The 25,856-nt window shown below is 37.9% G+C and overlaps 1 protein-coding gene across 7 annotated transcripts in view; it reads left to right on the top strand.

Annotated features, from left to right (window-relative positions):
- The window catches only part of DENND4C (DENN domain containing 4C), a 139,736-nt gene that overhangs the window by 94,103 nt on the left and 19,777 nt on the right, over positions 1–25,856 (top strand). For 6 of the 7 annotated variants that reach the window (XR_010407641.1, XM_064579236.1, XM_064579234.1 and 3 more), the window contains 11 exons: positions 2,970–3,098; positions 3,289–3,433; positions 3,708–3,854; positions 9,393–9,509; positions 10,511–10,654; positions 14,119–15,272; positions 18,939–19,116; positions 19,788–19,897; positions 20,191–20,366; positions 24,027–24,209; positions 24,978–25,173. Coding sequence is in view for 6 of the 7 variants with exons in the window: in XM_064579236.1 (XP_064435306.1) it covers positions 2,970–3,098; positions 3,289–3,433; positions 3,708–3,854; positions 9,393–9,509; positions 10,511–10,654; positions 14,119–15,272; positions 18,939–19,116; positions 19,788–19,897; positions 20,191–20,366; positions 24,027–24,209; positions 24,978–25,173 (2,679 nt within the window). In the remaining variant the exon portion in view is untranslated. The remainder of the gene's footprint in view (positions 1–2,969; positions 3,099–3,288; positions 3,434–3,707; positions 3,855–9,392; positions 9,510–10,510; positions 10,655–14,118; positions 15,273–18,938; positions 19,117–19,787; positions 19,898–20,190; positions 20,367–24,026; positions 24,210–24,977; positions 25,174–25,856) is intronic. The other variant, XM_064579238.1, reaches the window with a different exon arrangement.

Below are 25,856 nucleotides of genomic sequence, written 5' to 3' on the forward strand. Positions count from 1 at the left end.
GATATCTAAAAGATATGTTGCAGGCAACAAAATACTGCAATTGAAAAATTACATCTTTGGCATTATTACTATTTCTTTAGTTTGGCGACTGGCCCTTATACAGGTAAAACTGGGAGGTTGGGGAGCACTTTGCAGACTTCAGAATAAATTTGTTGCCTAGAATGCTTTTAGAAAATTCAGATTAATCTCAATTTGACATAGAAAGTGAGTTACTTCTTTATGGCCCACAGAATCTTAAGGGTTGATAGGATTTGAAGATACTTTAGTACAACTTGAACCTAAAGCTGAGATCCTCTGTAGCAAGTCTGTAACATATGAGATCTTCCCTATGCTTGAATGGAGTCTAATGTTCCTAGGAAGTGTGTTTCTGGCTGAGCTCAGTTCCTACCTCTCTAGAGCTTTTTTGGAATTGTACAGACTGTTTACTCCCTCTTTGATGTGACAACTCTTCAGATATTTGAAGAACCCTCGTGTGCCACATTCTCTTTCATCCCTTCACACATCTTAGCTGGTTCCTTCAGTTGTCCCTGATTCATGTAGTCACTTACAGAGTTGCTCTCAGTTTCTGACCTCCTGTTTCTAAATTACATTATCCATTTCTGGCTTCCAAGTATTCATCTTTATGATCCTCGGCCTTTTCATGTCTCTTTTTCTATTTCATTTCTTCTGTTCTCTTGACTAAAATATCCTTTCTGAAATCTTTTTACTTTCCCCTTTAGTTGAGAGCAACTTGGCTTTACAATACCTTTTTGTTGGGTGCCTGGGTGGCTCAGTTGGTTAAGCCACTGCCTTCGGCTCAGGTCATGATCCTGGAGTCCGGGATCAAGTCCCACATCGGACTCCCTGCTCAGCAGGGAGTCTGCTTCTCCCTCTGACCCTCCCCCTTCTCATGCTCTCTCTCTCTATCTCATTCTCTCTCTCAGATAAATAAATAAAATCTTTAAAAAAAAATACCTTTTTGTTAACCAACTCTGTTATAAACAGAGCACATTTTACAAGACCCAAGAAGAGTATCTTCTGTGTATTTCCTTATTCTCAGACTAAGCTGTAAGCGAGTCTGTGGCCGTACCATCACTGCTCCTGCTAGCTGGCTCACCTCTTTGCTGGGAGCCCGTGAGATACCCATTTATTCTCCATGATTTCTACTATAGTCTTCTAATGTGTGAGATTCTAACTCCATCTTCTAACTTCACTTGTCCTCTTGTGATCAAATCTAGCCCTCCTCAGTAAACACATATTCTCAGAAAAGCCTTTGCTAATAATAATATTTTAAAGTTTCTTTTTTTTCCCATAACTATTTTTTAAATTTTTATTTATTTTTTTAAATTTTATTTTACTATCTTATGTTAATCACCATACAATACATCATTAGTTTTTGATGTGGTAATCCACGATTCATTGCTTTCTTATAACACGCAGTGCTCCATGCAGTACATGCCCTCCTTAATACCCATCACTGGGCTAACCCATCCCCCCACACCCTTCCCTCTAAAACCCTCAGTTTGTGTCTCAGAATCCATAGTCTCTCATGGTTCGTCTCTTCCTCTGATATCCCCCCCCTTCATTTTTTCCCTCCCTTTTCCTGATGTCCTCCATGCTATTCCTTATGTTCCACAAATAAGTGAAACCATATGATAATTGACTTTCTCTGCTTGACTTATTTCAGTTATCATAATCTCCTCCAGTCCCATCCATGTTGATGTAAAAGTTGGGTATTCATCCTTTCTGATGGCTGAGTAATATTCCATTGTATATATAGACCACAACTTCTTTATCCATTCATCTGTTGAAGGGCATCTCGGCTCTTTCCACAGTTTGGCTATTGTGGACATTGCTGCTATGAACATTGGGGTACATATGGCCTTTCTTTTCACTACATCTGTAGTGTCTTTGGGGTAAATACCCCATTCTTTTCACTACATCTGTGTCTTTGGGGTAAATACCCAGGAGTGCAATTGCTGGGTCATAGGATAGCTCTGTATTTAATTTTTTGAGGCACCTCCACTCTGTTTTCCAAAGTGGCTGTACCAACTTGCATTCCCACCAACAGTGTAAGAGGAACCCCTTTCCCCATAACCTCTCCAACATTTATTGTTTCTTGCCCTGTCCATTTTTGCCATTCTGACTGGGTGTAAGGTGGTATCTCAATGTGGTTTATCCTCTGATATCTGCCTGTGGAATCACAGCTCCCTGCTTCAAACCTCGAAACCAACCGCCCGCAATACTCTGTTTGTAGAGATCCAGATCTATCTTCTTACATCTCAGGCTGATTTCATGGATGTTCAGAGTGGTCTGGTAGATAGCCAGCTCAATTCCGGGGACCGGTTGGAATAGGGTCCCCTACTCCTCTGCCATCTTTTCTCCCCTCTTTTTTTTTTTTAAGATTTTTTATTTATTTGAGAGAGAGAGCGAGCACAAGCAGGGGGAGGGGCAGAGGGAGAGAGAGAAGCAGGCTCCCCGCTGAGCAGGGAGCCTGACTTGGGGCTTGATCCCAGGACTCTGTAAGCCGAAGAAGACGCTTAGCCGAATGAGCCACTCAGGCGCCCCTAAAGTTTCTTCTCATACTTTTCTAAGACATGGGTTTACAAAATCTTTGTTACATAGGCATCCTGGAGATGTTGTCTTTAATTCCTTTGGCACAGAATATAGAACATGATTTGGGAGAGAGTTATTTTAATCATATTAGATTTAAAAAATGAATTCCTTCTCAAATTACGGGGAATAATAGTCATTCTCTTTGTGTAAACTTAGTTGCTGAAACAAATGGCACACATGCACATAGGTCTTACGTGATATAGTTAAGGATGGTATTTTCATTAATGAATAGGTTTTTAAAATAATGTACCAAGACTCAGAACAAAGGATAAAATAGTGCTTAATGACTTTGAGTAGAAGAACTGAATAATTAAAAAATTTCTACAGGTCATAGACTAATTAACTACTCCTGCTTTGATGTTATTTTTTGTTAGGTGTGCTATCGAGTAGTCATGCAGCTCTGTGGACTTTGGGGTCATCCTGTTTTGGCAGTGAGAGTCTTATTTGAAATGAAAACTGCTAAGATAAAGCCAAATGCTATTACTTATGGTTATTATAATAAGGTAAGTGGGATTGACATTGGACAACCTATGTTGCTTATTAAGATTGACATATTTTTGTACCTTTTATTATTCATGAAACTTCTTTTAGAGTTTTGAGCTGTAGTTATGTATGTATTGTGTATATATGTATTTCTTTAAAAAATCAAGTATTGCTTGTAATCATTATTTTTAACCATTATTTTACCGGTAGGTAGTTTTGGAGAGCCCGTGGCCTAGCAGTACCCGCAGTGGTATCTTCTTATGGACGAAGGTACGGAATGTGGTACGTGGCTTGGCACAGTTTAGGCAGCCGCTTAAAAAGACCGTGCAAAAGTCACAGGTCTCCTCAATATCAGGTAATACATGTGGTTGGAAAGATACCCTCTTGCTGAACCATAAGCTTTATATAGGCATGCGAGTGTTTAATTGTATGAAGTAGAAAACATAAATGAAATTCTGGTTGATATTTTCATATACAACTAAAGATAGAGATTACATTAGTCCCAGATTATTTTCCCCCCACAGATTTAGAAATGTTCTGCAACTATAAATGAATTGTGAGGCATTCGTGTTTAGTTTCAGAGATGATCAGTGCATGAGTTACTGACCTGCTGTTGTCCTTACCTTTAGCTCCTCAGAATGCCACAGGTGGCAGTGATGGGGATGTGCTGAGCCACGGTAGCATGGGTAGTTCTAATGATGCTAACAATGGGGAGCACACAGTCTTCGTCAGAGATTCAGTCAGGCTTGATTCCACTGATAATCACTTTAGCACAGGTACTAAAATCTGGATTTTACTAACCCTTCACTTGCTCTCTTGTTAAGTCTTTCCCTTTTTAAAAAGCTTTTACCTTCCTTTTTCTTAAGAGTTTGTGCAATGAGTACTTTATATAAATAAGAAATTACAGAAGAAATTACACCTCCGGTTGCAGATCCCTTCTTTTTATTTCCTAAAATATATAAAATTAACTCTAGAGTGCTGTGCAAAAGGCTCTTCTAGCGTGGTGCTCCTTTGTATTTGGTTCATCATTAATTTGTGAAAGTATATGAAATAACTGTAGGAATGATAAACTGAGGAACTTGAATGTAGTGATACAACTTGCAGATCTTTTTTTCATTAAGTGGAAAATAGTAAAAAAATTTGAGATTATGAATATTAAAGCGGGAAGAAAATAAGTCACATACCATGACAAAGAGTATTCTCTTTGCATAGTCATTATTTTAAGTGACACTTTTTTAAAATCTGAGGAACTTCGGAAGTGACTTTTACATACAAAGCTACGGGCTTACCCTCTGTCCTCTGAAGTTAGAAATACGCATAATTCGAGTAGCACATTGAGCAAATATATGTGTGTTGCACATCCTTCTTTTTGTGTTGTTTTTCTTTTTTTGTTGTTGTTGTTATTGTTAATATCTCAAGCTTTTCTTTAAAAAGAATCCTAAGTCTAATTCCTGTGTTTCATCTGATGAACTTGTCTCAATGACTGAAGTTTCCTTTTTTCTGCTCTTTGTTGCTCTGCTTTTTGCTCTGTGCTGTTTCTTGGTGCTGCATTTGTCCTTGGCTGTCATGGTGTGGGGTGCAGACAGACTTGTATGACGTGAAGCTATGGATACACGTGTGCATTAATTCTACCCTTGAATGTTAACCACTTCAGGTAATTTCCCATTTATTAGGTTAAATTTTGCTGACATGCAAGGGTGGGGGAGAGACCTTTTGTTGTGTTTAAAGTATTGTTGCAGGTGGAAAACAGTTTCAGTTTTCTTGACTTTTTCTTCTTCAGATAAGTGTAATCATATATGTACCACTGAAAATATCCAGCTAACATTTCACTATCATTTTGCAAAGCATATTTATTATCTTATTTGAAAATACACTGTGCCTTGCTATAATTCTTCCTTTGGGGTTTGTTTGTAGCATCATTGTATCCCAATAGTTTTATGGGGATTAAAGATTTCAGTGTTCCAGCTGTTGAGATGGTTTTGCTTGCTAAAACTGATCTGCTAAGTTCTTGTGCTAAAAATTACCCCATAATTACAGAACCATGTATAAATCATTGAAAGTCAACATAGAGCTATAAGTTACAATCCTGTTTGTAAATTAACTTTCTTTCAGCAGTAGGAATTTTTATATGACTTTGATTGTAAAGTTGCCTTATTTTATTTCTTCCTGTATTTGTTCCTAAAACTTGTAAGAAGAAATGGATTTCATTTATGAAAAAAAGAGAATAATTTTGTGATATGAAACCATTTCACCAGAATAATTATAATTTTTAAAATAGTAATAGATAAATCCTGTCCTTACTCTTCTAAGCTTATCTCCTTTAATGAAAAAAACAGTCTCCTAGTAATTCTGGGTAATTGGCATAAAGATTCCAGTAGTTGGGGAAGGAACTTCAGATCCCTTTTCCATACATATCTTTAAAGTTACATTTCAAATGGCTGAAGCCCCAGTGCTGAATTTACAGTGATTATGGGTCTTGTAGAGTTTCTGGTGACGTCATTTGATACTTTTGGAGACTTCCAACCCAGGTGCTTAGGTTGCTGTTTTGTTTTTTTTTTTTTTTTTAAGATTTTATTTATTTGATAGAAAGAGAGAGACAGCGAGAGAGGGAACACAAGCAGGGGGAGTGGGAGAAGGAGAAGCAGGCTTCCTGCTGAGCAGGGAGCCCGATGTGGGACTCGATCCCAGGACCCTGGGATCATGACCTGAGCCGAAGGCAGACGCTTAACGACTGAGCCACCCAGGCGCCCCTAGGTTGCTGTTTCTTTAAGGATTCTCTTGTAGAATCTTTCCACTTGGTTGGTACCTGATACGGGGTCACTTAGCTTAATGGGGGGCATACCTTGGTTTAATCAGTCAGCTTAGTCCCCAGACTTTGTGTCCATTTCATGGCAGCATCATGCCTTACCAGACTTTCTGAGGGGGCAATTAAAAACTGGCAAATTAATCATTCTAACGAGGGGTATATAAAGAAGTTTAGTTTTTTTCTTATATTGCAAACCCAAAGTTTGAGTGGCAGTATAACACGCAGCAGAAGGGAGAAGGCACTACAGTTAACTCTTGAACAACATGGGTTTGAATGGCCCAGGTCCACTTCCACGCCATGTTTTTTCAATAAATACAGTACTGTAAATGTATTTCCTCTTCCTTATGATTTTCATTTTCCCCCGTTTTAAAAAAAAATTTAAATTTGAGTATGGTTTATACGTGATGTTACATTAGTGTCAGGTCTATAGCATAGTGATTCAACTTCTCTATGCCTTATGCTGTGCTCACCACAGTGTAGCGACCATCTGTCACCATACAACACTACTACAATACTTGATGATTTTTTTTTTTTTAAGATTTTATTTATTTGACAGAGAGAGAGGGAACACAAGCAGGGGGAGTGGGAGAGGGAGAAGCAAGCTTCCTGCGGAGCAGGGAGCCCGATGTGGGGCTTGATCCCAGGACCCTGGGATCATGACCTGAGCCGAAGGCAGACACTTAATGACTGAGCCACCCAGGCACCCCACTTGATGATTTTTTAATAACATTTTCTTTTCTCTAGCTTCCTTTACTGTAAGAATACAGTCTATAATATATAGAATACAAGGTATGTGTTAATCGACTGTTTGTTATCGGTAAGGCTGCCAGTCAACAGTAGACTATTAGTTCAGTTTTGGGGAGTGAAGAGTTATGCCTGGATTTTCGATTGTGCGGGGTGGGAGGACCAGTGTTCGAGGGTCAACCGTGTGTTCCTGTTTCATGTTTCATAGACATCCTCTGTAAGGATTCTCTAGGAACTTAGTTTCAGGTAGGCCTCGTTTAGTCCTCAGTCTTGTTTCTGTTTTAAATGATAGAACTCGAAAGTCAAATAGACTTGTTTAAAACTTTATTTTGAAATTATTTCAAACTTACGAAAATGGTGCAAGTATAGTACAGAGAACACTTGCATAATGTCTATCTAGATTCACTCTTTTAGTTTGCCACATTTGCTTTATCGTTTTGTTTCTGTACGCACATATACACATTATTTTTCTGAATCGTGTGACAGCAGGTTGCATACATCTTGCCCTTTTACCTTTTAATACTTCAGTGGTATTTTTCTCTGATAAAACCATAGTTAACCAAATTCAGGAAAATATGGATATACTACTTTAATCTGTAGTCTACACTCCAGTTTTGTCAGTTGCTATAATGTCCTTTGTGGGACTCCAGCTCCCTCTCCTTTGGTCTCCTTTAACCTGGCACAGTTCCTTACCCTTTCTTTGTCTTTCATGACCACAGCCTTTTTGAAGAATTCATTCCGGTTATTTTGTGGAATGTTCCTTAGTTTGAGTTTGTCTGATGTTTGCTTGTTTCCTTGTGATTAGATTGAGTGTACATCGATGGCTCTACTACAAAAGTGACTGTCATACCCCCACAACAGTGTCTGTCTGCCTCTCATTGTTGGTACTAATTTTGATCACCTGGTCTTAATATTTGGCTTCTCCTCGTTATCATTACCCCCCTACTGTGAGGAGACTCTGAGACTATGCAGTAATACCCTCTTTCTCATCCCACTTTCTCTTTTAAATTTAGCATCCATTGATGATTCTTGCCTTAACCAGTCTTTACTATAAAGTAGTGATATTGGGGCGCCTGGGTGGCTCAGTTGGTTAAGCGTCTGACTCTGATTTCTGCTCATGTCCTGATCTCAGGGTTGTGAGATTAAGTCCTGTGTTGGGCTCTGTGCTCAGCGTGGAGTCTGCTTGAGATTCTCCCTCTCCTTCTGCCCCTCCCCCTGTACTCGCACTCTTTCTCTCTCAAATAAATAAATCTTAAAAAAAAAAAAAAAAGTGATTTTGCCAACTCTATCCTCCATCCACATTTATAGGATGGTATTCTATGTTTTTTGGTTTAATCATTTTACTAAGACATACCCTGATTATTGTTTTTCAACACTTCCTTTTAGTACAACAAAATGTTCCTGGCTCATTCTTGTAGCTTTCCTCCCTGAGATCTGAAATCAGCCATTTCTTCAAGGATTCCAGGTTCCTTTCAATGGACAGTAGATTCTAGAAGCCAAGATCTGGGCTCTCGGTATGCTTACGCTACAGGGTATTACTGCTTCTAGAATTTTTCAGCAGAGCTGGAAAATATGTATATATGAGGGGGAAAAAAAAGAAATACGTATGTTTTAGAAATACCTCCATTTTTTTAAAGCTTTATTTATTTATTTGAGGGTGGAGAGGGGCAGAGGGAGAGGGAGAGAGAATCTCAAGCAGACTCCCTGATGAGTATGGAGCTCAACACAGGGCTTGATCTCATGACCTGAGATCATGACCTGAGCCAAAACCAAGAGTCGGATGCTTAACCAACTGAACCACCCAGGTGCCCCACCCAGGTGCCCTAGAAATAATAATAATAATAAAAAAAATAATAATAAAACCCTACAGGTTTTTCTTTGTCTTCCTTCATTTCATTTTTTAAAAATCTCTCTTCTTCCACAGTAAGTATCTTGGCTCCCAATATCCATCATTATGTTTACTCATTTGCTCAGTCCTGCAGTATATATAAAATAATTTCAGAATTGCTACATCTGTTACTCTGGGAGAAACAAGCTTTTTAAGGAGTTCAGGATTTGTCTATTACGACCCCCCTACCCCCCGCCCAGGCTTATAATGTGTTGAAAAGTTTCTTGGATTAGACCTCTCCCCCTCTCCCTGTTCCCCCATCCTTTCAATATGGTTATTCATGTGAAATGCAGTTGGTCCCATTTGTTTCTTTTTGCATTCAGTTTTAGTCACGACCCTCCTCCCAGTTTTGTTGATTTAATTTTTTTGAATGTGTAGAAATTGATGTATTTCCAAAAATAAAAGCAATACAATAAGCCATATTTAGAAAAATTTCCTCTCTCTTTATCCCTTCCATCCTATTTCCCCCCACCCCTTGTAGTTAACCAGTTTTATTGTTTTATTTTTTCATTTCTTTTTGCAAAAGTAAACAGATATATGCTTGTTTTATTTCCTCCTCTTTCTTTCACAAAAGGTAGCATTCTATAGATATACTCCAAAGGAAACTTTTCAGAACATCTTGTCCAAATCTATTAATTTGCGGATGCGGAAACTAAGGTTCAGTACTCCAAAGTTTTTAGTCTTTGATGTTCCCGTTGTTACTGTTCTTTGCTTCTTGTCATTTGTTTACCATGTTCCGTGTGCTTTGTGAGCTTTCTTGTCTTCCTTTTCTGTAAGCTTAATTGTATAAATCAATGGAATTTTCTTCTGACATTTATAGCTAGACTATGAATATATGAAAACATTCACCTGTAAGCCTGCATTCTTTTTCAACAGGTGGTCAGTCTGACCAAGGCTATGGATCTAAGGATGAACTTATAAAGGATGAAGCAGACATTCATGTGCCTGAAGAACAAGCAGCAAGAGAAGTGATAACTAAAGTGCAAACAGAAGGTTAAGTACTGGTATTTACCTGCTTTACTTAGAAAAATACTGTATTAATTCTTTTTAAGTTTATAATTTTTAAATAATCTCTACGCCAAACATGGGGCTCGAACTCACGGCCCCAAGATCAAGAGTCAAATGCTCTTCCGGATGAGCCAGGCGCCCCTGTACTGATTAAGTCTGATTTGGTAATTCTGATGATAATTTCTAGAAAGAAATGTAAGGTCTGGGCTTATAAGATACTATGTAGTGTGGTATATAGAGAGAATGAGTAGTTTCTGAATTTTAGAAGGTAAGAGATCTTTAGAGACAAGAGGTCAGCCCTCAATTTTGTAGGACACTGCAATCCACTGAGGTATTCATTTGCTAAAAGCAAAGAGCTATTTTGTGATGGAACCAGGACTAAACTTTGAGTCCTCAAACTTGTGTTCCAGTGCTTGTTTTATTTTAAAATGCTCTTTCACTAGAAGTCCTTCATATATCTAAGTAGGTATTTTTCATTGGTAGATTAGATATAGTGTCTCTGGTTTTCCTGTGGGTTTGTTTTTTTTTACTGGGACTCATTGAGGTAGATATGATTTATAGTAATCATTTTATGGAAATGTGGAGGAATATTCTGGCTTTATGGTAATAAGATGTTCTTCCTATCCTTTTACACAAAAGTACACTTTTCTTTAATGATGTCACTTAATTTATGCTCCAGAGTTAGCAGAAGCAAGCCTCTCTCCTACTTTATAAGTGATGGGAGTATAACTGGAGGCCAAAATCTTTAATTTATTCTCAGGAATGCTCAAGTCAGGATTATTGATGCTAAAATAAAGCATTTATTTCCGTCAGTACTGGCAACATTTATGGCATAAAGTAAATGAGACACAATAAATTAGTAATAAAAGAGTGATGTGTTCACTCCCACTTGGGGAAAAAATATTTTAAAAAGTACAAAAATCAATATATGGTTTCTGTTCAATTTTAGTAAAAGTAGGAATAACATCCAAATATTTTTTCCTCAGAGGTGTGTGATGTCTCTGCTGTTGTGGCAAAACCACAGCCTAGTGCCGAGCCCCAGAGCCCTACTGAGCCCCCCGCATGGGGCAGCAGTATTGTGAAAGTTCCATCTGGCATGTTTGACCTTGGTGGCAGGAGGAGCAGCACAGGTGAGTCTTCACATACTGATGGCGAAATGGTTAAAATGGTTTGTTTGTATTTATTTATTTAAAGATTTTATTTATTTTTCGGCAGAGAGAGGGAACACAAGCAGGGGGAGTGGGAGAGGGAGAAGCAGGCTCCCACTTGATGACTGAGCCACCCAGGCGCCCAAGTTAAAATAGTTTTTTGGGTTTTTTTTAAAGAGCTTATTTATTTATTTGACAGAGAGAGAGACAGCGAGAGAGGGAACACAAGCAGGGGGAGTAGGAGAGGGAGAAGCAGGCCTCCCACCGAGCAGGGAGCCCAATGCAGGGCTCGATCTCCCAGGACCCTGGGATCATGACCTGAGCCAAAGGCAGACGCTTAACGAGCCACCCAGGCCGCCCCCAAGTTAAAATAGTTTTTAATGACATTAAATTGATGACTTAACTGTGATGAACAGGCTAAAGAGCCAGAAGTTTGAATCCTATACGTGGGTTAAGAAGTTATTTAAGGGCGCCTAGGTGGCTCAGTGGGTTAAGTGTCTGCCTTTGGCTCAGGTCATGATCTCAGGGTCCTGGGATGGAGCCCCACATCGGTCTCCCTGCTCTGCAGGGAGCCTACTTCTCCCTCTCACCCTCCCCTCTCTCGTGTGCGCTCTTTCTCACTCTCTCTCTCTCTCTCTGAAATAAACAAATAAAATCTTAAAAAAAAAAAAAAGAAGTTGTTATTTAACATATTTAGTGTTTCAAAGGAGGGGTATTTATTGTGCTTGATTGTTCCTGGAAATACATTTGCTTGTTGTAGTGCCTCTTCTCAGTTTGGTCCATCTTTCTCAGGGTAGATAATGAGAGAGGGCCTCCCATACTCATAAAGGACAGAGAGGCACTGATGTTACTGAATTCCAGGGGGGCTTTTGTGTGGCAACGGAAAGGCAGTGGAAGGAAAAGATTCATACCACTATGCTGTACTGCAGAAAAATACCAGTGCGTCTTTAATTTGGCCAGTTTTTATAGGCACCCTGAGCCACTTATTTGTGATTAAATATTTGTAATGAATAACTCTTTTGTGTGTCACTCCCTTGAATTTGAGTTTACTCCTTTCAGTTGTGTTTTAGGCCTCCCAAGTACCCTTCAGACATGCATCTAAGTTTGTGATTTCAAAGGATAAAGAGATTGGCCTGTGTCTTTTGCCCTTTTTTAGTAGTTGCTATAATTCACTTCTCTAAAGTCAACTGTCTTAAGTGTATCTGTGGTATGACTATAGAAATTAATTTGCTCAGCTTCTTAAATCCATGTAGGAATACTCCTTATTCCAAAATTCTCTCCTTCTTTTAAAATTTACTGATACCAAATTCAATTTGTTTGTTTGTTTTGGGGAGCAGGTAGTATTCAAGAGGTGGATGAAAAGGTTTTTGGAAAAATAATTGATATATATGTTCTGTATCCTATTTTCCCAACCTGTTGCTAGCCCATTTAAAAAAGAAAAAGGAGGAGGGCAGAGTTTTCTTCATCAAAGGTTTATAATCTTCTCAGAATATTGACATGGACAAGATCTGGGGTCTGGTGTGTTTCCTTCCCTCTTTACTCATTCTGTGTCCATGTTATGTCTTGATGTGGGAAGATTTATTCTAATAAGAAAGGAAGAGGTAGTAATGGGGCTTTTGCCAATATATCAAAGGGTCAAATTTGTTTTAAAATTGAAAAAAATGTGCCACTAAATTCCTGGAAATACTCTGAGAACCAGTAAATTTGCTAAGATCTGTTTCTCAAATACTGGTAAAAGTTTGCAAAAGCAGGCACAAATTTTGGAGTTGTAAAATAGGCTAATTTAATTCTCCGAAAAGCTGTGAAATAACTCTAAGTGCTTATTCTGTTTAATTGGTGTGATTATGATTATTATTTGGTACCAATTTGGAAGCTTAAAAAGAACCTTGAAATTAATTTGGAAGATAAAAAGAAGACTTTATTAAAGACAGCTTTTCCCTCAAATCTCCTAGGTCATTATGCCTTTTAAAAAACAAATGAGAATCCTAAATAGGAATGGGTAGACTTCAGTTCTGATAATGATTCAAATAGGAGATAGCTTTTGGTCTTGGAATGGGAAAAAATTGCATAGTAGCAAGGAATAAAAGACTACTTGTGATGAGCACCAGGCGTTGTCTGTAAGTGATGAATCACTAAATTCTATTCCTGAAACTAATATTACACTGTATGTTAACTAACTGGAATTTTTTTTTTTTTTTAAAGATTTTATTTATTTATTTGACAGAGACACAGCGAGAGAGGGAACACAAGCAGAGGGAGTGGGAGAGGGAGAAGCAGGCTTCCCATGGAGCAGGGAGCCCAATGCGGGGCTCTGTCCCAGGACCCTGGGATCATGACCTGAGCCGAAGGCAGACGCTTAACCAACTGAGTCACCCAGGCGCCCAACTAACTGGAATTTAAATAAAAACTAAACAAACAAACAAAAACCCTAAAAAAAAAAAAAAAAAAAAAAAAAAAGACTACTTCCCCCTACAACTACTGGCATAATTTTGTTCCACTTGATCAAACAAGACTGAACTCGGTGAGAGATCTGGGATCATGTCTGTTATATTCCTAGCACCTTATATGGTGACTGCTAGTAGACATTCGAGTATTTGTTGAAGGAATGAATATATCTCAGAAATTTGGAGCTATTCAGATTTTATCAGCCTTCTTGGAATTTGCCAAGTCTAAGGACTCCATTCTAGATTCTACTACTTTGGGGAATTATTTTACTTCGGAGCAGTAAGGCTTCGGTTTTAGCAAATATATAATTCCTCCATGATTATGAATTTACTTTGTGCGGAGTAGATTCCTGGCAAATATTTGTTGAGTTAGATATATGAAAGCCAGAAGGGAAGTAATTTTGTAAACTTTTTAGGTCAGTTATTTAACACAAAATATATTTCTTAAATTGAATGTAGAACTTTTCAACTAAGATGTATTTATAGATCTATATTTGATAAATGTGATAAATTTTAGTGAATAGTACAGGTATCTGCAGCATATATTGCATGATTTGTAAATTGTGTATGTGTAGAGGGTGAAAGGCAGGTTATACATTACAATGTTATCTCTGGGAGGCAGGATTGAATGGAGGTTTTTTGGTGGTTCTTTTTCCTGTATACTTTCTTTGTACCTTCTAAACTCTGAATCTTGGGGCGCCTGGGTGGCTCAGTTGTTTAAGCGACTGCCTTCGGCTCAGGTCATAATCCTGCAGTCCCAGGATCGAGTCCCGCGTCAGGCTCCCTGCTCAGCAGGGAGTCTGCTTCTCCCTCTGATCCTCCCCACCTCATGCTCGCTCTCTCTCTCATTCTCTCTCTCAAATAAATAAAATCTTTTTAAAAAATAAACTCTGAATCTTTTACTCTGAGTATGTGTTCCTTTTCAAAAATCAGAAAAGAGACATTTTTCTAGAAGTTATATCAGAAAACAGTTTCATTTCTAATATTGTACTTTTCCTTTAGGTAGTACAGCAAATGTGCCATTTGCTACTCAAGATCCAGTTGAAGATGCAGTCTTTGGTGAAGTTACTAATCTCAAGAAGAATGGTGATAGAGGAGATAAAAGACAAAAGCATTTTCCAGAGAGGAGTTGTAGTTTCAGTTCTGAAAGTCGAGCAGGAATGTTGCTCAAGAAGAGCAGCTTGGATTTGAATTCGAGTGAAGTGGCTATTATGATGGGAGCGGATGCCAAGATTCTCACAGCAGCACTGACCTGTCCTAAGACCTCTCAACTCCGAGCTGCAAGCACCCAGAGCTTTGAGAGTGTTAGTTGTCATCTAGTTGATGCTAGGACTCGTGTGTCTGAGAGCACTTGGGATTCAGAGCACAGATCTTCTCTGGTGTTAGAGATGCTTGAGGAAAGCCAAGAGCTCCTGGAACCTGTGGTTGATGACAGTGTAGCTCAAACTCCTATGGAAAAGGATGCGTGTGACAGTCTACAAAGTGATGGTAACAGAGACCTGAAAGTAGGATCCAGAGATCTAATAAATAAGAGAAGTAGTTTATATGGTGTCGTTAAAGCTGTTGAGAGGGAGGATGTTGAAACTGGACTAGATCCTTTGTCTCTTTTAGCCACTGAATGTACAGGAGAAAAAACTGCAGATCCTGAAGATAAGGTGTCTTCTCCAGTTATTGCCCGTAATCTGGCTGATGAAATCGAAAGCTATATGAACCTAAAGAGCCCCCTGGGTAGCAAGTCTTCCAGTATGGAATTACACGGAGAGGGAGGCAGAGAGTCTGGCCCGACCAGTGCCTTTACTCACCCTTTGGAGAGGAGTTCAAGCCTACCTTTAGAGCGTGGTCCAGCAGCACAGGAAGATCCCGAACGTGAAAAGAGCTCCCCTGCAGAAGCCAGCTCTAAAACTTTGGCCGGGCGTTTCAAGCAGCAGACTCCCTCTCGTGGTCCTAAAGAACGCTCGACTTTATCGGCACTGGTGCGCTCTTCACCACATGGCTCACTGGGTTCTGTGGTAAATTCTTTGTCAGGGCTAAAGCTAGATCATATACTCTCAGGGCCCAAGATGGAGGTTCTGAAATCTGGTATGAAACAAGCGGCAACAGTAGCCAGTAAGATGTGGGTAGCCGTAGCGTCTGCCTACAGCTACTCGGATGATGAGGTAAGAGTGTTTCATGTGTGTGGTCTGATACGGGAATGTTTCTAGTATTTTTTTATATGTAAATTATTCTTTAGAGATTTCTGCTAACTTTGGTTTTTTATATCTTAAGACTTTATGCATATCCTATTTCTTTCTTGAAATGACTTGAACATCAATGTACGGAAATTAATAATAAAGAAATAGAATGTCAGGACTATATAATTCCATAGATGAGTCTGAATAACACATTAAGTTTATTTCTTTGAAAGTACTAATGATGAGTACTTTAACAATAATGCCATATTATATTTGCATAGCATTTCACTTTATTTTATTTTACTTTATTTTTTTTTAAGATTTTATTTATTTGACAGAGAGAGACACAGCGAGAGAGGGAACACAAGCAGGGGGGATGGCAGAGGGAGAAGCAGCAGCTCCTCAGCAGGGAGCCCGATGTCAGGCTCAATCCCAGGACCCTGGGACCATGACCTGAGCCGAAGGCAGACACTTAACGACTGAGCCACCCAGGCGCCCCACATTTCACTTTTTTGAAAATAACTTTTATCTGTGTTATCTCTTTAATATATATGGAATCACTCTACAACTTAATCCATAGATTTCATACTGCATAACAACAGTTGCTAATTCTTCTAAAAATTATTGAAAAAAGAGGGGCGCCTGGGTGGCTCAGTTGTTAAGCGTCTGCCTTTGGCTCGGGTCATGATCCCAGGGTCCTGGGTTCGAGTCCCTCATCGAGCTCCTTGCTCAGCGGGGAGCCTGCTTCTCCAACTCTCCCACATCCCCTACTTGTGTTCTCTCTCTCTGTCTCTCCATCAAATAAATAAATAAAATCTTTTTCTTTTTTTTTTTTTTTTAAAGATTTTATTTATTTATTTGACAGAGAGAGACACAGCGAGAGAAGGAACACAAGCAGGGGGAGTGGGAGAGGGAGAAGCAGGCTTCCCACCGAGCGGGAAGCCCGATGCGGGGCTCGATCCCAGGACCCTGGGATCATGACCTGAGCCGAAGGCAGACGCTTAACGACTGAGCCACCCAGGCGCCCCAATAAATAAAATCTTAAAAAAATATTACTGAAAAGAGAATCATTAGACCTTTCTATGAAATAGAAAGGGGGGAATTTTGCTTACTTGTTTTATAGAAAAATTTAATTGAAATTTCACCTTTGTGTTCAAAGAATTATATAGTACTTAGGTACTTTAGTGGAAAAGACAGACACCTATAAATGTTCACTATTATTATTGTAACACTATGCCATAGGTACTGTCATAAGCTGTATATCTATTTTGATACATAATTTTCATAGCAGCCCCATGCTTTGGTACTATTGTTACCGCCATTTTATAGATTGAGGTACCTGAGATTCAGAGAGGTTAATTAATTACCCCAGGTCCACACAACTAATGAGTGGCAGAACTAGAATTTGAACTCTGGGAGACTAGCTCTGAAGTCCATGCTTTTAAACCACTATAGTAGCAGAGAAGGAAGCAATATCTTAGAAGGGGCTCTGATAGGGGGCTGTTCAAAAAGAGCAAAGCAGGTGATATCTAAGTTAGGTTTTGATGGATAAATTTAAAATTTTGAGTTAGTCAAAAGGATAAGGTGGCGCAAGGTATATCTGAGAGAATAATGTGAAAAAGCATGGAGACTTAAAACATCATGCACTTTATAAGAAAATAGAATCCATTTCAGATTGCTAAAGTTCTAAATAGGAAGTTAGAGACATAGGAAATGAAATCGGACAAATAAGATAATGTATGCTATTTGAAAAAAAACCTTATAAGCAAACTAATAATTAAAAGTACAATATTGAGGGGGGGCGCCTGAGTGGCTCAGTTGGTTAAGTGTCCAACTCTTGATTTCGACTCTGGTCATGATTTCCGGGTTGTGAGATCGAGCCCTGAATCGGGCTCTGCGCTGAGTGTGGAGCCTGCTTGGGATTCTCTCTCTCTCTCTTTTTCCCTCTGCTTCTCCCCTTCCCTCCCTCTCTTTCTCTCTCTCCCCCCATCTCTTAAAAAAAAAAAAAGTACAATATTGAGTTCTATAAGACAGAGTTGCATTTAAAAGAGCTTACAAGGTCAGTGAAGGAAAGACAAAATAAGCTAGCTTCAGAAGTATCTTAACCTAGCATTACGTTAAAGTAAACTAACCGAGTGAGCCATTTTATTTTTGAAATTTTATTTAACAGTGTTAATAAGAATAGTAAAAAAACAGTTTCTACAGAGTACTTTGGACTTGGAATATGTGACTATAAATTTCAGGTGGTCACATATCTTAATCTTGTTTTTCTTTTCATTGCTGTAGCCCTGGTACTCGTGCCCAACAAAGCAAATAGGTTATACCTAATAAATATTTTCAAATGAAGGAATGAATATAAAGTCTATAAGAAATGTTCATAACTTTTATCCAGAATTTAATCCAAGGAAATAATTAGGGATATGTATAAAAGTAACTCAAAGGAATTCATCAGTGCAACACACAAAATTGAAAGCATTCTGTATGTTTAAGCAATAGAGATTTACTAAATGCATTGCAGTACATCAGTAAACTGGACTGGGTTGCAGGGCTTTAAATAATGTAGATTTAATGACATGAAAATATATTACATGAGAATAGGTTAAAAAACAATATCATCCTGTTTTGTAAAAGTATATATATATGTATTTTAAAATGACTAGAAGGATATACATTTAAGATTTTGATTGTATTTTGTGGGTGTTGGTCATATAAGTGCTTTTATTTCCTGTTCTGCATATGTTTAATTTTTCTATCACTTAACATGGTTTTATAACAAGACACAAGTCTTTTTTTTTTAAAGATTTTATTTATTTATTTAACAGAGACACAGCGAGAGAGGGAACACAAGCAGGGGGAGTGGGAGAGGGAGAAGCAGGCTTCCCGCTGAGAGGGAGCCCGATGTGGGGCTCGATCCTAGGACCCTGGGACCATGACCTGAGCCGAAGGCAGACGCTTAACTGACTCAGCCACCCAGGCGCCCCAACATGAGTCTTCTTTCAAGTAGAAATCAAAAAGGAAACTGCTTATTGAAATGTTTTCTATCTAAACTAAAGCATCAGCAGTCACTGAGTTCAGAACTATAGTTTTTGGAACTTTATTCTTATTTTATGTCTCTAATATTGATGATGGTGGTTCTGAAAATCATATTACCAGCTGAAATTCTCACGGCAACTTTGTTCTAAAGGCCTCCTCTTACCCATATTTTTCAGATGATATAATTAAAAGAGTAGTTAAGTAATTTCCGCAAGGTCACATACCTACTGTGTGCTGGGGAGCCAAGACCACAGTCTGCCTGTCTGACTTTATAGCCCCTGCTGTCCTCGTGCTGGGGTGCCTGATTGCATGGGAGACACTGAGCTTCCTGGAGTTCTTGCATTTTATGATACTGATTACTGAGAGACACCCCAACATTCACCAGGGGTGAAACAAAATCTTAGAGTATTGTAGGCCATTGCTTGAATATCTTAAGAGTGTGGAAACGAAATTCCAAATAATATGGAGAACAGTTCAAGAACGGTTTTGAAAACTATGGGGATGGTAATTTATTTCAGGATTCTAGAGAAGTTTAATTCTGAAAAGGGCAGCATGACTATATTCTCATTGGAGAAGATACTATTTATGTATGTGGGGTTTTATTCTTTTCAATTAAAGGAGGAAACTAACAGAGATTACAGCTTCCCAGCTGGCCTCGAAGACCATATTTTGGAGGAGAATGTGTCACCTAACGTGAATATTTCTGGGTTGGTTCCCAGTGAACTCACCCAGAGCAACACCAGCCTTGGTAGTAGCAGCAGCAGCGGGGATGTGGGAAAACTGCAGTACTCAACAGGTATGGGAGGGACTCATTCGTATGCACACACCTTTCCCTCCCCTACCTCATGCACAGTAAGCCCCATCTGTTGAGATGAGCGGATAGATTTTTAATGGAGCCACACCATACTATCCACTTATTTTATAGGATCTCTAAGTATTACAGTCACCTTAGTTGTATTTGTGGACTCTGTCATTAGTTTCAAACTTTAGTGTGTGTCCAAATCACATGGAGAATTTATTTAAAAATATAGGCAAATGTCCAGACTCTAGGCTAAGACTTTTGAGACTGAATTTGTGGGATTGGGACCTTAGGAATATATATTTTTAACCAGCTCTCTGGATAAATCAAATGTATACCAGAGTTTGAGAATACCTGGGCTGTGTCCCTGAAATTTCTTAGTGCTGTGTTATTTTAAAGAAATTTTAATTCTATTTATTTTTTCCAACATTCTGTTATGAAAAATTTCTAATGTCCTGAATAGTTGAAAGAATCATATAATGAACGATCCTATATTCTCCACTTAGATTTAACTATTGTTAACTTTAGATATATACTACAGAGATTTTTATACTGAACTGTTTGAAAATAAATTGCAGACTTCATCATACTCCCCCTAAATACTTTAGTATGCATTTCCAAAGAATAAGGACATTCTCATATAATGTGTTATATTTACTTCTCTTTAGGTGAACCTCCATTTCCAAGAAGCATAAAAGGGCAGGACTGTGAAAAATCAGACCATGGCTCTTCTCAAAACACCAGCATGTCTAGCATCTATCAGAATTGTGCAATGGAGGTAAAAGTTCTATATTCTGTACATGATAAAATGGTTGTAAACATGTTTATTTCAGAATGGCACTTAACAGAATTCTATGATACCCTTGTAGAAAGAACAGTAAATCATCTTGTTGAATTTGCTTCATGCTTTACGTAAGTAAGGCAATAAACTGGTAGTTTTATCTGTAAAGTGATTGAACTGTTAATTCTAAATTTGATCAACAAAATAAAATTATGTGTCTCAAGAGGATGGCCTATTAAGATTACTTTTCACTGTGGAGGTTCTCAGTGTCTGCACTTTTTTACTCTTAGGTTTTGATGTCAAGTTGTTCACAGTGCAGAGCTTGTGGAGCTTTAGTTTATGATGAAGAAATTATGGCTGGATGGACGGCAGATGATTCAAATTTGAATACAACCTGTCCATTCTGTAAAAGCAACTTCTTGCCTCTTCTCAATATAGAATTTAAAGACTTGAGAGGCTCTGCAAGGTTAGTATTGTAAAAGCTCCCTTAAGAGGTGAGTGCCCTCCCAGAAGGCATGACTCCTGGGGGAAGAGTGAAATAGTCATGGCACACTCCAGCTGTCCCTTTCCTATCTCTCCTTCACTCTCAGTATTGGAGTAGAAAATACTGGTACTATAGGAGACTACTTTTCCAGTTTATTTAACACACAATTATCAGTAGTAGTGATCCTTGGAGCTAAACTTTATAGAGCATTCAGAACTTTAATGTTTATCATTATTTTAAGCTTACTTTCTCAGTGACTTTTTTTTTTTTTTTAAAGATTTTATTTATTCGAGACACAGATACAGAGAGAGAGAGAGAGCGCACAAGCAGGGAGAGAGGCAGAGGGAAAGGGAGAAGCAGGCTTTCTGCTGAACCAGGAGCCCGATGTGGGGCTCGATCCCAGGACCCTGGGATCATGACTGGAGCCGAAGGCAGAGGCTTAACCATCTGAGCCACCCAGGCGCCCCTCTCAATGACTTTATATCTTCTAGAAGAAAAAATAAAGGTGCGAGGGATGGGGTTTTTTTTGGCTCTTCTAACTTGTTGCCTCTTTATGGTAGTGCTCTGTACGGTGAAATGACCAAATTCTAGGCAATAGAAAAGAGACTAGGTGATCTATAATTAGTCATTAAGTAATTGAGAGTTTGGTAACTGCTTACTTAAGTAATTATACTTAATATCCTATTTGTTTTATGGAGCAGACAAACTTCATATTATTGTCTACCTTTAGCTGCTTTTAAAAAATCTCTAATCATACAGGTGTTTCTTCTTAGCTTAGTTTTTCCTTTTAGCTTCAGGTATGGAGCTGAGTGAAATTATATTCTAATTTCTGATGTACTATCGTCATTGCTTTGTGCAAGGATCCTCTTTTATTAGCTCTACCCTCAACCACCCCCTACCATTCCCACTCTCATTCCTTTATCCAACAAAGACATTGACTCTTCCGTGTGTGATATCTTTGAATATATACCCTCATAAAATACATTGTTTTGTACGATTATTCATTTTTTTTAAAGATTTTATTAATTTATTTGAGGTAGAGTGAGAGAGAGCGTGCAAGCAGGGGCAGAGAAGAGGGAGAAGCAGGCTTCCCACTGAGCAGGGAGCCCGATGTGGGGCTTGATCCCAGGACCCTGGGATCATGACCTGAGCCGAAGGCAGACGCTTAACTGACTGAGCCATCCAGACACCCCTGATTATTCATTTTTAACTTACATAATTAGAATACTGATACTCTCTATTTTTATTACTGTTTAAAAGCTGAGTTGCTGTATGTACATCTAGTTTATTCCTTTTCTCCTGTAGGAAGTTAATACCTCATTTTACTTATCCATTATCCTACTGTTGCTTCAGTTGCTTCCAGTTCCCTGTTACTATAAATATCACTGCAGTGATGCAGTGCACTGTAAAATATATCTCCTTCTGAACTTGTGAAATAGTTTCTCTCAGAATAATAGTCTTAGGAGCGAGGTCATTGAGTCCTTTTCATGCATGATTTCAATGAACAATGGAAGATTGCTTCCCAGATAGCACTACTCCCACTACTAGTGCCTAAGAATTCTGATTTCTGTATATTTGTTACCAGCATTTGGTATTAATCAAGTTTTTGTTTTTTGTATTCTAATGAGTATAAAGTTGTGTATTGTTTTTGTTTGAATTTCCCTCAATATTAGTGAGTTTATCTCTTCACGTACTTGTTAATTATTCCAACATTTTCTATGAATTGCCTGTTTATATTTTTACCTTGTCCATTTTTATATTTTTCTTGTTGATGTCTGTCTTGAATATTCTTGATATTAATTCCTTGAAGTTACTCATTTTGATGTCATTATCCATTGATTTTCCACCTTATGATTTGTGGCTTTTGGTCTTGTTTTAAAAGTTGTTTCCCATCTGTAGGACATGAAGAGTTTCTCCTGAGGTTTCTTTTGTTAGCTTTATATTTTACCTCTGATATTTAGGTCTTTAATCCATCTGGAGTACACTTTTGTGTTTGTGGATGATGGTAGGAATACAGCTTTATTTTCCTCCATGGAAGGAGCCTGTTTTTTCTTCATTGATAGGTAGCATCTCCTTTATCATATATCAAGTTCCCATGCGCACCTCACCCTGCTTCTGTGTTCCCTGTTTTTTTTTGGTCAGTAATCTGTTTTTATTACTGTTTGTGTTACATCTGGTTGATAGGGTAAGCTCCCCGTCATGGAATTTTTTTAATTAATTAATTAATTTATTTATTTATTATTTATTTATTTATTTATTTTGCTTAGAGCAACTTTAGCCCTTCTACCCCCAAATTCAGCTGGAGTTTTCATTGAGATTGCAGCATTAGATGTATAGATTAATCTGGGGAAAATGGACATTTTCAGTATTATTCTCTTATCTATGAACATGGTATTGATCTCCATTTTTTTAGATTATCTTTTATGTCCTTTTAATAAAGCTTTAAATTATTCTCCATAGTTTTATCCTTTTGTGTTGTGTTTTTGTAAGTTATGTTAAGTACCTTATATTTTCTAAGTAGGTATAAAGGAGCATTGTTGATTTTCCTCCCCAATATGTCATTATGGAAAATTTCAAACTTGCAGCTAAGTTTAAAGATTTTTCTTACAGTGACACCCAAATATCCATGTCTCCAGTTACTATTTTATTGTACTTGCTTTATCAACTGTCTATCCCTTCATCCACCAGTCCTATATTTTTATTTATTTAAAAGAAGATGTAGACATTAATATGCTTCTCCCTCAAAGACTTCAGCATACATATTAACTAAAGTTCAGTATTTGTTTACGGTTTTTTTCTTTTTCAATAAAGACGTATATAAGAAAATCTGCAAATTTAAAATGTATCTTTTGAAAATTGAATGCACACATTGATGCAGATCTAACCCTTATTAAGATTCAGAACATTACTATTACCTCAGAGATTTCTCTCAGTGTCCCTTGCAAGGCCCAACCCTCACTCGACCCCCACCCAGAAAGAGAAGGACAGAGAAGATGAAAACAGAATAATGAATAAAGGGGAAGAGGAAATGACTAGAGACAAAATGGATATTTATGGGGAAGAGGATACTATACAGGGGGAGAGGATATACTATACACAATTATAAGTTTATACATGCTAAAATGCCATTGCTGCTCTACTGTTTATTATGTTCAGTTAGCCAGCATATAGTACATCATCAGTTTTTGATGTAGTGTTCAACGATTCATTCGTTGCCTGTAACACCCAGTGCTTATCACATCACGTGCCCTCCTTAATACCCATCACCTGGTTACTCCATCCCCCCACCCCCTCCCTTCTGTAACTGTCAGTTTGTTTCCCGGAGTCCATAGTCTCTCATGGTTTGTCTCCCTCTCTTTAACTCAGAAAATTAATAAAATATTTTGCTTTCCATCTTCCTTCATAGCTTTCTTTAAAGGATCTTATATTGAACTATAACGACTTTGAGACCTTTTTCATTTGAAAAGTTTACGACGAGAGAAGGAATGATAGAAGGGTGTGTGTGTGTGTGTTTGAAAAAGGCAGTAGTTCTATGGATTGTATAATTCATCAATGACTGTTTTATCATAAAGTGATTCTAAATATGACATTTAGAGGGTTCTAGGTTTTTATAGACTTTTTTTTTTATTGCTCCATATTTAGCTTTTTCCTGAAACCAAGTACCTCTGGTGACAGTTTACAAAGTGGCAGCATTCCATTGGCAAATGAACCTTCAGAGCACAAACCTGTATCTAGTTCAGCAGAACCTGACTTGATCAATTTTATGGATTTCCCAAAGCAAAACCAGACCATAACTGAAGAAACCACCTCCGCAACTGAATCAAGGTACCATAGGGTACAGAGAAGTCTGCATTATAAATTGGGTACCCTTATTAAAATTCCATCTTTAAAGATAACCTGATGCATGTAGGCATAAGTTCTGGCATTTTAAAAATTCAATCTTAACTTTTTTCTATGATATATTGTTTAAGTATCTAATGAAAGAATGTGATAACCATTTTTGAAATTATGTTTAATGTTTTACAGTGTTCTTTTACAAAATGAACTTCTCAAGCGTATGAAGTATTTTTCCCTTTTAGGTTAGTCATTGCCAGTTTCCAGAGACATATTCTCTTTACTGTGAAATATACTGCTTCCTCTTAAATACTGATTGAATCAAATATTGAGAACCTGTTGTATGCTGAGCATTATGCTAAGCACTAAAAATAAAAAAGATCTGGTTTCTATCCTTAGGTGGATCATGGCCTGGTAGAGGTTAACTACTTACCAAATAGTTGCATAATTCTAGGTGATTTTGTTTAATAAAGATGAAATAATGTTTGAATAAAGCAACTGAATGGGCACTTCGTCTTTTAAAAAGACTATTATTTACCCTTTGTCTTCTTCCTGCCCTTCACCGGAGTCATCCACTCCATCCTGTTCTTCTGACTCCCTTAACAAAATGCCTGAAGGAAATGTCAAATCTTATAAGGTGGGACTGATTCTTCTCCAGTACATTCAGTAGACTCAAAATTTGTTGTAGAAAATACTCTAGCTGGACAGGTTTAGATTGTGTTACAGCACAAATACAACATTTCTTCATTTTTTTTAAAGTGATGAAATAAAGAGAGCCAGTGGAGAAGTCCAAACTATGAAAATTTCACCTGCGCCTAATAGTTTATCAAAGCGAAATGTATCTTTGACTCGAAGTCACAGTGTTGGAGGTCCCTTGCAAAATATTGACTTTTCCCAGCGACCGTTTCATGGCATTTCAACAGTCAGTCTCCCAAACAGTCTGCAGGAAGTTGTGGTATGTAACAAGATTATAATTATCTGTGTATTCATGTAAGTATTTATTAGAGCAACACATAATCCACAAGTGATAAAAATTTTTCATAAGCAGACTAAGAATTTTTTAAAATTTCAAGTATGTACAAAACTAACCAGAAGAGTATAATGAGTTCCTTTGACCTGCCATCTGGCTTCAGTAATTTTCACCTTAGGGCCATTCTTCTTTCATGTATACCATTACTCACTTCTTTCCTAGATTCTTCTGAAGCAAACTTCAAACATCGTATATTCCAATTGTAAATATTTCAGTATACTACGTAGTTCCTAAGAGATAAGGACTCTTAAAAATACAATGCCATTATATGACTAAAAAAATATCAAATTATTCAATCTTTGTTCAAATTTCTAATGGTTTAAAAAATGTCAAGTTTGTGTGTGCTTTGTAGTTTGAAGAATGATCAGATAATATCTATGCATTGCAATTGGTTGATCTGTTTAGTCTTTTTTTTTTTAAGATTTATTTATTTGACAGAGACAGAGCTAAAGAAGGGAACACAAGCAGGGGGAGTGGGAGAGGGAGAAGCAAGCTTCCCGCCAAGCAGGGAGCCCAGTGTGGGGCTCTATCCCAGGACTCTGGGATCATGACCTGAGTCGAAGGCAGTCGCTTAATGACTGAGCCATCCAGGCGCCCTTGTTTTTTTA

Source organism: Mirounga angustirostris, unplaced genomic scaffold (assembly GCF_029215605.1).
Source record: "Mirounga angustirostris isolate CCGP_5_RB_7025 unplaced genomic scaffold, mMirAng1.0.hap1 SCAF_15, whole genome shotgun sequence".
In the NCBI taxonomy this organism is placed as follows: domain Eukaryota; kingdom Metazoa; phylum Chordata; class Mammalia; order Carnivora; family Phocidae; genus Mirounga; species Mirounga angustirostris.